Source organism: Capricornis sumatraensis, chromosome 21 (genome assembly GCF_032405125.1).
Source record: "Capricornis sumatraensis isolate serow.1 chromosome 21, serow.2, whole genome shotgun sequence".
NCBI classification, from domain to species: Eukaryota; Metazoa; Chordata; class Mammalia; order Artiodactyla; family Bovidae; genus Capricornis; species Capricornis sumatraensis.
The window spans coordinates 57360950-57375990 of NC_091089.1; the positions used below are offsets into that span (position 1 = coordinate 57360950).

The following is a 15041-nucleotide window of genomic DNA, read 5'->3' on the forward strand; positions in this document are numbered from 1 at the left end:
ACTTCAAAGAAGTGGTACAGCCTGAGTGAAGCTGTGTTCTCCAACTTATGCATGAGCTTTGGGCAAAAAATTTGCTTAGAATTTTATAACGAACTTTCTACTAAAAACACTTAAGAGCTGAAATACTTGTAAGATCTTGAATTCTGATTCTCCTGTAGTTTTAGATCTTAACTCTGGGCAATGACTCTAGGACTCAGGCTGGTACTGCCACAAGTCTTTGAATGTGAACCATAAGAGGGGCAGGAAATCTCCTGGTTGATCACAGACAGAGCAAAATCTCACAGATCCAGGCAACCCCAAGTGAAACCAAATGACCATAAGGTCTTAACCAATATTCTCATCAAAAAAAGAAAATTCATCATTGAAACATCCAACTATTTTTAAACCAAACTGGTGATCAGTAATGCGATCTCATTTCCTATCTTCTCTATGGCAACTGTCACTGACATTTATTTGTGACTTCCTCCTGTGAAAACATCCACCTTCCAACTCTCTAAGTCTACATTCACTTTGGGTCAGGGACCCATCTCTTAGTCCGTCTGTCCATTTCATATACAGTCCTTCTGAAGAACACAAAATATTCTTTCTATAACACTATGTCAAGTCACCTTCATGTTATCTCAAAAAGGTATATAGTTTTCTTTCTATTTATATAGCTGGCATCTTATCTTTAGACTTTTCCATTATAATATGAAACAAATTACAAACGCTTCTTCTTGGCTAATCTTACATGGCTGTAAGAGTGGCACAATTAACTCAAAATGAATAACTATTCATATTCACTATTATGGAACCATACAATATATATACATTGACCCCCATACACCTCAAGTGAGAAGAAAGTTATGCTTAGTTGGTTTCACTGAATAATTTACTAATACTTCTGTTTGAATAAAAATTATTTTATAGGCATCCATACTGATGCAATCTTCAACAAAATATTAATGCTAAGGTAAGCAATTTAATCCAATAGGAATCCACCTACATAAGTTTTGTATCACCTACTAACTGATTCCCTCTTCACATTATTTCCTATTCTATTAGGATAATCAAATGGATATCAGAGAGGCTTATAAAACTCTATCAAAGCATAAGATGACTTAAGAATTTTATCCTGATTTTATAACCTTTATTTCTATTTGATAAGCACTTCAGAATTAGAGGTATATTTTAGGGTCCTTTCCTTTTGACTTATTTATCCTGTGTTGGTGGTAGCCAGACTCAATGTTTCCTTCCTGTAAGCTTTTATATGTGTATGTGTGTGTGTGTGTAAAGATGAGGGGAGAAGGGAAACAAAACTAAGAAAAAATGAAAGTGACTTACCAACAGAGTATGAGAAAAGTTAGCTACTTAGCGAAATAAAAATAACAAATTTAGTGATTTGTAATATAAGAATAAAATGAACTCACTGGGTCTCAAGAGGTCTGCAATATGATCTTTGCAAAAGGTATCTTGCCAATTTAATTGAGGTAGGAGTTATTTAATTTTTTTACAGGTATAGTTTTCAATAAAACTACATATGCCTATAATACTGCAATGGCAGATGTGTCTCGATTATTAGAGGTGGGCTCAAGGGAATATACACAATGGATCTTGAAATCTGTAAGCAGCTGTTTTGGGGGGGGCAGTGAAATGATGGGGGAGGGCACTGTACCACACACATGTTCCTTAAGTGCAGCAATGTTCTGTTATTTCACTGCAGGTGTACTACAGAGATGAAATTTAATAACTTACTGTATATAATACCAATAAAACGGAAAAGATTCAGTGCCCTGCTGTTCATTACCATGGTACAAATGAGCTCGGATTATTTTGTGTGCATGCACGGGTAAAACCCCGACCCACAGAGACCCCCACATCTAGAGCTCTGCAGAATGATCACTGCTTGAAAAATCTTAGGGATGTTCTTCCTTAATCGCTTTCATATCACTGAATCGTCATCCCAAATTCATGTAAACGTGACTTTGAGGTGGGTTAAAAATAAGACATAGTTGGTATTTTTTTAAAGCATCATAGAAAGCCTTTACCAAAGAGGTCTTTCAAAAAGACAGGTTAATGGAATCAAGGGTTATACAGATTTCCTTAAGTACCATAATAATATAACAGTGATAATATATTCTAGCCAACAAAATCTAGAGAAGGGCCAGTCTAAAGATGCTATCCCACCAGATTTTAACTGTAAAAAAATATTTGTGTATTAGGAATGCTAAATCAAATACAACTATGTACCCATGTCAGTTTTCTTCTCGAAAGAAACTACTTCTGTTAGATAAAAATAACACAGTTAACATTATAGGTATTTGCTTTAGGAAGCTCAGTTTTGTTTATCTGTGAGTGAAAGTGTCTGTAAAGAAACCCATATAAACAAAGAGAAGGAAATGGTAACCCACCCCAGTATTCTTGCCTGCAAATTCCATGGACATCAGAGCCTGGCTGGGCTGTAGCCCAAGTCCATGGGGTTGCAGAGAGTTGGACACGACTTAGCGACTAAACAACGAACAAAGAAAACACACACACACAATTTTTCAAAGAACGGGGTTCTTCAATTCTAAGCAAGTCACCACCATCAGGCACAGCAGCAGACTCATTACCTGTTTCTTTCTTAAATAATTACTTCTAAAAAGATTATGGGGTTTTGCTGGTAACTTACAGTGTTCTCACTATTTTAACTTGGGGTTTTAGTTTTAAGAGTTTCAGGAAAATTTCCTAGTGATGAAACCATTTCAAGAAATACCACACAGAAAGGAATAAACGGTTCTCCCATTCCATATTGAAAAATTCCTCTGATGCTGAATTGTGAGTCTACTGTCTTTTTTACAGAAAGAAGCCAGAGGGCTACAGTGATTTCTATAGGATGGGCAGGTATATTTCAACACGTTCCTTCGTCCATGGGATTTTCCAGGCAAGAGTACTGGAGTGGGTTGCCATTTCCTTCTGGAGAGGATCTTCCCAACCCAGGGATTGAACTCGGGTCTCCCTCATTGTAGGCAGACGCTTTACCATCTGAGCCACCAGGGAAGATATTTCAACAACAAATTTTAACAATTATTTAAAAACAATTAAGTTAATTTTTTAGTCATTAATTGATATCCCCTCTCTTTTTTATGTATCAAAAGTTAGATGAATTATAGTCCTACTTACTAGAGGTTATTAAAACCCCCCAAATACTTTTCATGAGAAAAGAGAAATTCATTTGGTGAAGTTTCATTTAGGATAGAAGGACTTCATGTTTTTGGTGTCTTATAAACCACCTTGAAGCAATTTCAATGGTTTTCATGCACTAGTTGTCCTGAACTGTCTATACAACTTGTGTGTATTTCTAACACATATTTGTCATTTTATATATTGCACAAGTGAGTTGAATGCCACAATCAAAAAAAAAAAAAATTACTAGGTCACATTTAGGAGCCTGAAAAAGGTATTGCTCCCAGATTTCACTCTATATAGTTCTTGTATTGGGGGAAGAATAACTTGATCTACGAAGAATCCAAATTTGTGAAATAGCACACCATATTCTGCCTGCACTGCACAGAAAGGAAGGCCCAAAGATAATCCATACATTTTTAAGAAAGTGTTCATGCTGTTGCTAAAATGTGAATTGGCATATTCTACCCCAGCCTTGTCACAGGAAATCTTCACTGGTTTCAATGAAATTGCACATGCTAATTTTGAGGACATTACAGAATAGACTGGAGAAGGAAATGGCACCCCACTCCAGTATTCTTGCCTGGAGAACCCCATGGATGGAGGAGCTTGGTGGGCTACAGTCCACGGGTCGCAAAGAGTCGGACACTGAGCAACTTCACTTTCACTTTCACAGGATAGATTATCTATACAGTCACATGTGGTATATTTTTCTTTTTTTCTTTTTAAAGGTTGGGCCGCGAGGAGCCCTGCCTTCCTCTCTGCTTTCCCCCCCACTATGGCTCCAGCTCACCCTGAGAAGACCCTCCATTCTGGGCAGCATATTAGATGCAGATTCTCCACTCTCTACTGAAAGTGGTTTGCCAGTGGGCTCTTGTACAGACCCATTACTGAGTCTAAAAACCTCACCATGAGTTCGGCAGCAGGGAACCCAACTTAGAAAAGCACTAGCTTTGAAACCAGGCATTTCAGGGTCCAAAGCCTGGCTCTCACACTTAGTTGGGGGGACTCTTTGGTCTGCTTGCTCTAGCTCTCTGAGCACCATTTTCTTAATTATCAACTATTAAATCAGCCTGGGAACTTATACTGGCACCTAATATTAGTCCTGCCAGCTTCCTCTAGAATGCGCCCAAACTAACATTTAGAAATTCACTCACTTTGACTTTCATTCATCAGCCAGGTCTGGGTTGTGAATGGATACACGGATTCACTATCTCAGTGATCCTTGACAGAGCAACTTAACTGGCATCACAGTAACCCACCTGACTCAGTTGGTCAGCCACTGATGGTCGACCCTGTGAGAGCTTTAAGGACAATTACCACAATGTAGAGGAGCAATCTGAGAATTTCAGAGAAACAATGGTGCTTATGGCAAGATTAATAGCTGGGAGTACAGAGATTGTCACTAGGTTCCAAATTATAGCAAAAGTATACTAGAGTTTATGTGTAAGGAAATGCAGCCTATAATTATGTCTTCCCTTCTGCAATTGAAGCATTTCTGACCATTAGCTTAGAGCATAACCTATTTTTCTTATCAAAATATCTTAAGAAATTTGAAGGATGCTTTAGTACTGCCAGCCTCCCCCAGGTAAGGAACCATATTTAATACAAGGATTATTAACATTATATTGGCACATGCATGAACACTGAAGCGGACAGCACTGCACCAACAATGAAAGAAATCTCTTTCACTGTCGGCTATCAACACAGAAGAGATGATGGAGCTTTTTTTTTTTTTTTTTTAATCACTAGTTCAAAACCCTCTGATTCAGGCAAGTATCCTCTATACATGCTAAAACCATCAGGTCAAAGACTGTTAGGGAACACGGGCACGGGGATCTATGCCCAGTGCTAAAAAAATCAACACAAAGATTGTTTACTAATTACAGAGGGGGAAAGGTTTCTTTACAATGGACAGATCTGGGGGTCTCTAATTCTACCAAGTTGGTAATGTTAGTGTCAACAACAGCAACACATCTTGACATTACATGCCTCCAGATAAAACACAGCATAAAGCACATAATCTATGAGATATTCCAGGCCAAAATGTTTAATTTCCATCTGAAACAGCCTTTCAGCCTAACTTTCAATCTGCAAGCAAGACGAGTAATACAGTAACAAACAGCATCACAAAGAAATAACCCAACAGTTCAAGAAGGGGACGTATTTTTCAAGTCCACCAGCCTGCTGTCTTTAAGGTAAATATCACTTTTCTCAAAATTACAGGAACTGCTCTAGTTTATTAGAAATTCTAAAGAGACACAAACCAAAATATCATGCATAAACACAGTGTCGGGGCGGCTGGAGGGGAAAAGAGATAATAAAGACGTTTTCATGGGGACAATGCAAGAAATTGGAATCAGGATTGGGAATTAGATTAGGAAACTCTGGTTAGTATCTTTAGAGGTGATAACACTATTTGAGTGTTCTTAATTTTCAGACACACATGATGAAAAACCTAAGGGTGAAATCTTATGAGATCTGCCACTTAAAAACGGTGCCCTGAAAAATACATGCATATATACATACGCGCACAAAGCAAACAAAACAGATACTTTTCATTGTTTGATTTTTCCAACTCTTCTGAGAATTTGAAAATTTACACTATGTAGGATTAAAGAAAATTTTGTAAATTCAATGAATGGTGTTTGAGTCTTCCCCTTAATATCCAGAAAGCTGCTGGTAGGGATTGAAAGTAGGGTATACAAGAGCTTCCCTTTGTTTTTCTCCTTTGTACCGACCACTTCACTTGAAGGCCAATAAATATTTGTTAACCAACGCAATGAAAAAATAGCTCCATTCTCCCTTCTGGTGCATGCTGGACGGCGGTTGGGAGAGGGGTATGCCCACAGCAGTGCCCCCCAGACAAAGGAAACGCAGCCCGAAAACCAGTGCTAGGCACAGAGTGGAGATGGCACCACCCTGCAGACCTGGCGCCCGAGACATCTGACACCGTGGTGGGCTTCAATGTTCTATCCCACCACCCACACTGGCACATTCAAAAAGGATGGGCCTGGAGTCTGACCTTTGGTTCCAACAACACCTACACCGGAAACAGAGAACATCTCCAATCCCCTCCCTGGGGAACCTTCAGACCTGGAATGACGAGGCCACCCGGCTAGGACTCAGGCCAGGAAAATGAGTGACAAGTGACTCTGCAGGATCTGACCCTCTATGTCATTCCAGAGTCTGCACAGCACGGTCGAAGAAAGGGTTCCCTAAAGAGCCCCATATCTTCTTTGAGAGGGTATGATTTTCTGGTTTTCCGAAGCAGGAAAACGCTGTTCACTATATGGCTCTCACACAGGACTATTCAGACTTCACCGTCTCAAAATGATCCCAAAAGTGATGCCGGGGAAATAAGCCCCAGGCCATAACAATCCCCACCATGCCAGATACAGAGTTCACACGGGCCCAGATGGAGCCAACCTGGCCCCTGACTTCAGGAGTTTACAGAATCTGGTGGAAACCACCATTCCACAAACATCAATAATGGCACACTCGAAAAGCACCATGAAGGCAAAGTTGAGCACCAAGACAGTGCATGGATGAAAGAGATTCCTAGGAAGGGTGCAGAGAGCCAGGTACAGATGAGGGTATGCTACATCAAACATTTAATCATAATGTGAAGTTAAAAACCAAGATGTATTTCTGCTTGCACAAGACCTAACAGCCATTTTCATAAGAAGAGACAAAGGATCTCATGTCTTTTCTGTGTATATCCTTTCTATTTTTACTGTGATTCTTTCTGTATCAAAAATAAAAAGAATTGAAATGAGAAAATCCATTCCTAAATGTGTAATATATATGTTTAAGTTCAGTGAATCTAAAACGACTCTTTACGAGCAAGCTAAATCGCATACAGAGCAGACTCATGTCTTCTACACCTGCAAAGTTTCTGGAACTCAACAAAAGGATCTGAGATTAGGCCTCATTCTTAAATCCCATCCGTTTTAAGAACTAAACATCAAGTAACTTTATCAGCATAGTGCTATTTGATTACCTGCTGAGAAAGAAAAAGAATGTGGATAAGGTTAGAGCCTTGGACTTCACTAGAGAAAACAAGATAGGGGCTCGCATATTCAGTTGTGGGATTTTGTATGAAGATTTCAAGGCATCTGACTCATGTTCAGAATACCCCTCATTTCCACTGCCTTTTAAATAAAGTACATATGCAATATAGTCCCATGTCTTGAATAATCAAATTAAGGCAAGAAATCAAAAAGCTTTGTTAGGGTCAGCAGCTAGACTAGATTTTGAACACAAATCTTTTAAACACGGTAGATTCCTACAGAACATTCTAGGAAATCATCAAAGTTAGTTGCACATTAGAATCACCTGGGGAGTTGTCAGAAACGCAAAGGCCCAGCTCAGAAGATGTGAGATTAATTGGTCTCAGATAGGGCCCAGCTTTCTTTATATTACACACACACACACACACACACACACACACACACACACACACACACACACACACACACACACACGCCACTGCCCAGAAGATATTAATAATAAAACCATCGCTTTACACTAGAAAGACAAAACAAACACTTCCTGATAATCAATGCTCAACTTCCATTTAAGGGGATAACCTCTGCCTTAATTACAAGTATTTGTGTTGACATCACCACCTCACTAAAAAAAAAGATCTCAGGAAGATTTTTTTTTTTAAAGGTTTGCAATCACCAAACATCCTATTCAAAGCAGCAAGAGAAGCCAAAAGCAAATGACATTTTTTTCCTTTCGTCATGCACAGTGATGTCCATTAGGTACTAGCTATAGGCTATCACATGAAGATCAGACTATCCTGCAAACAACTTTACTTCCTCTCATTTCGTTTCTGTCAGACTTTCCATTTTAAATTACATTTTCTCTTTCAGTTCAAAAAAAAAGTAGTATGAGGTTGCAATTTGGCAAAAGCATTTTAAGCCTGGGTGTAATTTCCGTACCCCAATTTGATTGAAATTAGTTTTGCCATATTTAGTGAGAACTAAAAAAAGTCCGTTTGGCCGCTTTGGTTTCTATGGGTTTATGTTCTGTACAGTTTCAAAAGGCTGAGAAGTTACCGACTTCATTTCTGATCATTTTCAGTGAAAATGCATTCATGAATTTATATTATCCCACTACTATTTTTAATGAAAACAATTTAATCGCTAATAAAGAACCTGCCAGCTTTTGTGTCTCGGGTAAAACACCCACTTTTTAAAAGTCCCATGTCTATCACTGTCAGTGGTACACCCTCAAGAGACACATAATGGATATATACATATATACATACATAAACGTATGTATATATTAACCTGATGCATTCTGAGACAACACACACCTCAAAATAATAATGATTTATTTCTCCAAGACAGTAGTTGGCTACCTGTTGCTTACCACTGCTATTTCTCTGCACAAAACAAAAGGCTACCAGAACCGAAGAAGGATGTTCATCTATAACAGTGCTTATTCCAGTAAGTCCACAGGGTGCAGGGTTACAACACGACAGAGCAGTTTGGGGAGCTCCTCGGGGCATATCAGTTAAAGGATTTCCATCCAGCACCTCTCTAAGGCAGTAAGCAGGAGAAAACAACAAGCTCCCTCTCCACGAGTCACTCACCTTGCCACACAGTGGGGAATCGTTTCAGCTGTGATCTGCTATTTAGACTTGAAGCCCAACACATGGAGAGTCTGCCTTTCTTTGGGGTTTGCATAGCTGGTGTTGGAGAACAGGCATTCAAAAAGCAATTCGGCTCAAGAGAAACTCATTTTCACCGGAAGACACACTAGGGTCTGTTCTATTCTCAAATTTCACCGAAAGCAGAAATTCATAAATATGCCCCCCTCTCCCTCTCCAACCCCGATTTCCTCAACTGGGGAATTTCCAAAATTGTGCTTTTTGCTTTCTCCTTAAGTGATCACCACCGTTTATGGCCACTGCTGAGCCCAAGCTGAGCAGAGAGAGTCGGTCCTTGCGAGACTCACAACCAGGAAGCAGAAATCAGAATGAAAGAAATCTCCACACTCCATGGCTAGATTATGAAGACTCTCTTTAGGAGAAGCGGATGCAGCCGCGCTCCTATATACAACAGGGTTCTCCTGGACACGAACGTCTCAGAAGGAGGCATTCCCCAGGCCAGACATTCAGCCATCACACGCCAGTCTGTCCACCTCTGATCCACCCTCTGCCCCTTTCCACTTCTCACCTTGCGTTTGCCCAAAAAAACGAACTTCAGTCGCACCCGAGGGCAGTATTGCCCACAAACCGAGGGAGGGTCTGTGTCCCGGCACACACACACTGACAGACTCACGAGGGCTGAGTGACGCTTTCACAAGTTAAGGGGCCTCGCGCTTACTCAGCAGAGGAAATCTTTGTGTCTGGGAGGAATCACGCCAATTCCTATTAGGAAGAAAGGATACAGGGGCGAGGAAGTCTATTCTCTCGTTGACCAGAAAAAAAGGCCGGGCGAAAACAGAGACCTCTGCCATGACCATCTGCGAAAAGGAAGGATGTTGTCAACTTTCTTCGCCCCAAAACTCAAACGACCTCTGCTTTGACCCTCAGAAACCAGATACACAGGAACAGGCTCTTCTGCAGGAATTGAGAGCTTTACACCAGAGACTCGGCGCTCCGAGGCTCTCTGCCCGAGCTATCTACCCCGGCACATTTGCACTCACATTCCAAAGATGTTTCCGTCGCGCTGGAATGGCTGTAAATTTCTTTCCTGCAGAATTCTTTCCAAACAAACTGCCGTCAACTGTACTCTGCAGCGTGTGCAGCAGGGAGGTCTTAAACCAGCACCGTTCACCTCATCACAGCAAACCTCTCAGATGCCGAGTATGACTGAACGGGTGGCTGGGCCAGAGAAGTAAACTTTAAAAATGCAAATCTCTCCAGAAGGAAAAAAAAAACAAAAAACAAAAAACCACACAGGACTCCACCAGAATTCCACCTTTCGGAACCTATGACGGATACCTAAAGGCCACCTCCTCAAGCAGGCTCTATTTAATGACTAAACTGTCTGCTTACATTTTCCAGGATCCATGAAACAGGTTGTTTAAAAAAAAAAAAAAAAGCAAAATGGAATTTTTTCTTCCCCCATCATTAAAGAAAACGGGAGGGTGAGAGGGTGCAGGAGAACAAGCATTCCCCTCCCAGCACAAAAAGAACTACATTTCTGTTTGGGTGAATAATGTGACGCTAGAAAGCTTTGAATCTGAAAGAGGACCATTAAATTCTATCAAGAGTTTTCCAAAGTAAGAAAGCAATGCCCTTAGAAAAAGAAAGTCTAAATCTTTCAAGAAAAAAAAGAAAAAGATATGAAACGTGATTAGTACTGATACTGAAATTAAAAAGAAAGCGTCTATAAAAACTCAATTGTCTTGAAACAAAGCTTACACTTTTGGCTATGGATAGTATTTTTAGATCTGGGCTTTCTCCGGAGAGTTGAACGTATGCAAATGCACAAAGCCCAGAGACACACACACGCTATACCTTTGCATGACACTGGCATTTTATTATTTAATTAAAGTACTCTTATTTTTCTAGCTCACGCATGCCTCCCTTGAGACGGCTTTGCTGTTAGCCTGCTGGCCTTGACTTTCAGCCAAAAACAATTCAGAAACAAAAAGGGACAACAAATCATATTTTCACAGACATTTTTATCCCTCAATACAACCCTGTGTTCACACAACATCCTACAGCCCCTATGAAAACTATAATTTAGGGCAGTAGCCACCCAAAACCTAGGATCTGACACATGGCTGCACGAAGCATTTCCAGTGTAAGAAATTCTCAAGTTCTTAATTGCAAATAAACTCTTTTGATAGAACCACTTTCCCCGACATCGCTGGTTTGCAAACAGTGCCACTGGTACCGGCTGATGGATGAAAAAAAATAACAACAAGCCAGTGAATACAGTGTTGATACGATGAGGTGTTTATGACTTCCGTGCTCGGTGTTATTTCATTACTTTGTAAGAGAGTCAGGCATCAGAAGATTTTTGGTGCCTCACTGCCCCAGCCTCAAATGCATCACCTAATTTACAAAACACACTGATTCACCAGGCTCATTCTCTCAACCCTTCCCGAAAGAGAGACTCTCACTTACCTGGTGGCAACCCTGTAAATTCGATTCTCTCCCATAAGATGAGTAGGAGCCCCTTTCTGTTTTACCTGCCAAGAGAAACAACAACAACAAAAAAGTGTAAATTGTGTTTTTCCTTAAAAACAAAAAAATCTCCTTCAGGTAACAGACATCCACTTCTCTTCCCCGATGTTTACGTACGAAAAGTAGGCACTACCGGCAATGTATGCAAGCAAGGCAGAGAATAACACTTCCCCACGCTGGCTATGCTAAACTGGAAAAAAAATATCCTTCATTCCTATTCTTAGCCAAACTGCTCCACACTTCCAAAAACTGTCATTCCAATGGCCTCCACTTTCTCTAACAAACAAATTGTCATTCCTTATTTTCACTTTCTTTCTCGCTCACAAAATTTAAACAATTTCATTTTTATTTACACAGCAGGCACATTATCTATGTAATGACCCTAGCCTAGTCATTCCCATTGATAACATTGACACTTAATGGTGAGGCCAAAGCTAATCAATCAGGACTCTCCAGATGGTGAATAAAGCAAAGAAACTATTCACAATTCTGGGTCTCTCTTCCCCTCTCTCTCTCTTTCTCTCTCTCTCTCTCTCTCTTATTTAAACTCCCTTTCCCAGGAGTAAAGACCATCATGATCAAGATGATGATGGAATTTACATTTGGGAAAGAGGACTGTTGAAAAACGGCCCACTCTGAGGCCAACTTCAGGTTCTACCAGTAGACTCAGCAGAATACGGGATAACGGAACATCAGTGTCTTGTTCTGATTCTAACACTCTGGTTTCTTATCTGTAGACTCCTCTACAGAGATGTACAGAGCCATATCTAAGGGTAAAAATCAAGGCAGCTCATTTGTTTCTTTAAAAAAGTATGTTGAGCCTTAATTGTCAGGAGGAAAACAATGAAAACACCTTACAAGAGATCCAACCAGTAGAACATACCTAGCGACACACAAAGAACTGTTAAAGAGAACAGTCCACAGTAGGACAATAAAAAGGGCTCGTCCCGCCCAAAACACAAACCCCACCCTGTCCAAGACAGAAGGATGTGTTCTTCCCTTCAGACTAGAGCTTAAGGTACATTGTCCTCTTTACCCAGGACTATACTATTCTTTCTTCCCATGGGAAAATTCAAAACTAGTATTTTGAGAGGCTGGATGGATCCTTCGGAGTTCACAACACCCAAGTTTTTCCCCCTTGACTCAAGTTAACATAAACGTTACAAGCAGCAGTGTTCAACTGTAATCTTTGAGTTCAATGACAATGCTATGAGGGCATGCCTTTCTGACACCACACAAGGAATTTGCCTTTGATAAATCTTAAAACTAGTCAAAAGCTCACCTTGTATGTGAGTCACTATAGACATAAAACAGAAGATGATTTTTGAAGGAAGTCAAACCTGAGTCTTAACATCAACCCTCTTCCCCATCAGTATCTCAAACTTGGGGACACACTCCCGCCACCCAACTTCTGGCGCGGTATTCAGTACAAAGCAGAAAATCAATGACCATATCAGTTTCAGTCCAATGAAACAGGACACCAACTCACATATTCAATCCTGGGAGGTCTAAGAGAATAACTTTCACTGTATGAGGATTTTACATTGAAGAAGAGATTCATTTGCCCATTTTAGAAGTATAAATGGTCATAAAGACCTATTTATTCTTCTGTGTCAGATGGAAGCTACTTATAGTGTTTAACTTCTCTTTATACATATTACTAACAGAAAAAATACCAACTCGATCTTTATGAGTTATCAAATGATGTCTGTCCTTCCTTAAGCTCTCACATCCACAAAGCTTTAATACAACCAGGACATGATTCCCTTTGACACAATATCCACTTGTTTAGCAACTAGAAAGACAAGTAGAGAGGTAGGTAGACATGCAGACAAGCAGAGAGACAGAAAGAGACACAGATAAGGAAGAATTTACTCTGACTTCCGAGGAAACTGAGTATCTAGTGTCCTGTTCTGGTGACTTCCAGAAATGGGAAGGAAAAAAGGCGATCTATTTCTTTCTCTAGAAGGAGTTACTGAAGCTATCTCCTACAGAACTTCACCACCTGGCATTATTTCCCAACCTGACTCCTGCATATAGACCTGGAGAGATGAATTTGCCTACCAGAACTTGTCTCAGTTCATATATATATGTATGTATGTATGTATGTATGTACGTATATACACACACACACATACACACACACACACACATATAAAGTTAGGTCCATTTCTTTCATTCTTTTAAAGGTAGAGAGGGGGTCCATGCAAATAGTAAGGATGTGAGCGAGAAAGAGAATGTGAATAAATAAACAGGGGAGAGAAGAGAGAGGAAAAGAGGAAAATGAAGGGAGGAGAGCGGACTGGAAAGCACAGGGGTGGGCAGAGAGCAGAGGAGGGGAAGAGCCGAGCAGGGATGCAGGCGGCGCAGAGTCCCCAAAGTGCTCTTGGCTACACGGACCCAACATTCTTTACTATCATATCAGATACAGACTGCTTAATCTTAATTTTGCTTGTTAAAAAATATTTATCCAGATACAAAAATAAACCCACTGCAAATTACAAGTTGTCAGGGTTAAAAATTTACTCCTGTCTGTGTGGGGGAGGACAAGAGACCAGCATAGACATGAATCATTCTCAGTAATTCGAGTGTTTCCATGACATCAGTGGGCACCCGTCCAGGACCCTGTCGAAGTCTGTGAGGTACCGAAGAGGCAGCGCAGCCAGCAGGAGGCTGGGAGGTGCACTTCTTTCCTCCCCCCTTTTTTTAGGATTATATTCCTTGTAAAGATTTCATCTGTGACATCCACTTTTACCATCAAATAGATCGCTCCAGAGATCCTGAGCAAACACATGTCATTCTGATAGTGTAAACCTTTAACTTTATTACATCTTTTTGTTCCCAAAATCAACTATAAATCTGTCCTTAGAGCTCAAAGCCCTGTTTGGGAGCAAAACAATCAGGGACATGGACTGTGGGTAAACCCAAGCACCTTCTCAAGCCTATCTTATCTACTCTACTAATTTCCTAATGACAAAAAGCAGCCATTTTACAATGGCACCTCACTTCCAGGGAGAAAAAAATATACACATCTTTTGTATAAACTGTCCACTAAAAATTAGCTATGATCTTGATGTCAGTCTTCTGCTTAAAATGCTCAGGAACATTTGTTTCAGATAATAAAATTCTCAAGAGCACTGATAACATGTTTGAGTAGGATCCTTAAGTAACTATCTGTGCTCGTGAACACAAAAGCTCCTAAATATGTGTGTTTACTCTATGCCAGCCATGGATTTTTGTCACTTATACCCAGTGGCTGGCGCAAACGGCTTCTTTCCTCCATTCTTCGCCACCGACCTCCCCCCTTATCCCCACAATCACAACGGAGCTTTGAAAGAGCTCAAGATTCTATTTTTCCAATATTTAAAAGAGATAGCAGTGATGAACAAACCCGGCGCGTTCACTGCGGAATTTTCGAGACAACCCTCCAGTACTAGAATGCGACAGCCGCTGCGGATATTTTTTGGCACCAAGACAAGGGTGGCAGTGCCAAGCCCCATGGCTAAAAGTACTCAAAAGAGGCATAAGGGCAGCATTAATCGCTCAAGTCTTTTACTGCATGGAGTACTGTTGTCCATATTTTAAAAACTAAAAGTACCCGTTAGTAACATTTGTCGTCTGCCCACCAAGGGGGTGGTCGGGGGGGACTCTGAAATATACACCAGAAACAAATCTTGTCAAGCATTTGATTCATTTTTATACCTAAAAGGACCAAATGTTAAATTTTGCTGCTGGTGACGAT

At 40.4% G+C, this 15041-nt stretch overlaps 1 protein-coding gene across 1 annotated transcript in view; it reads right to left on the reverse strand.

The window, feature by feature from the left end:
* The window catches only part of TCF4 (transcription factor 4), a 377007-nt gene that overhangs the window by 176350 nt on the left and 185616 nt on the right, over nucleotides 1-15041 (reverse strand). Inside the window, exon 5 of the mRNA XM_068993643.1 lies at nucleotides 11240-11304. Coding sequence (XP_068849744.1) covers nucleotides 11240-11304 — 65 coding nt within the window. The remainder of the gene's footprint in view (nucleotides 1-11239; nucleotides 11305-15041) is intronic.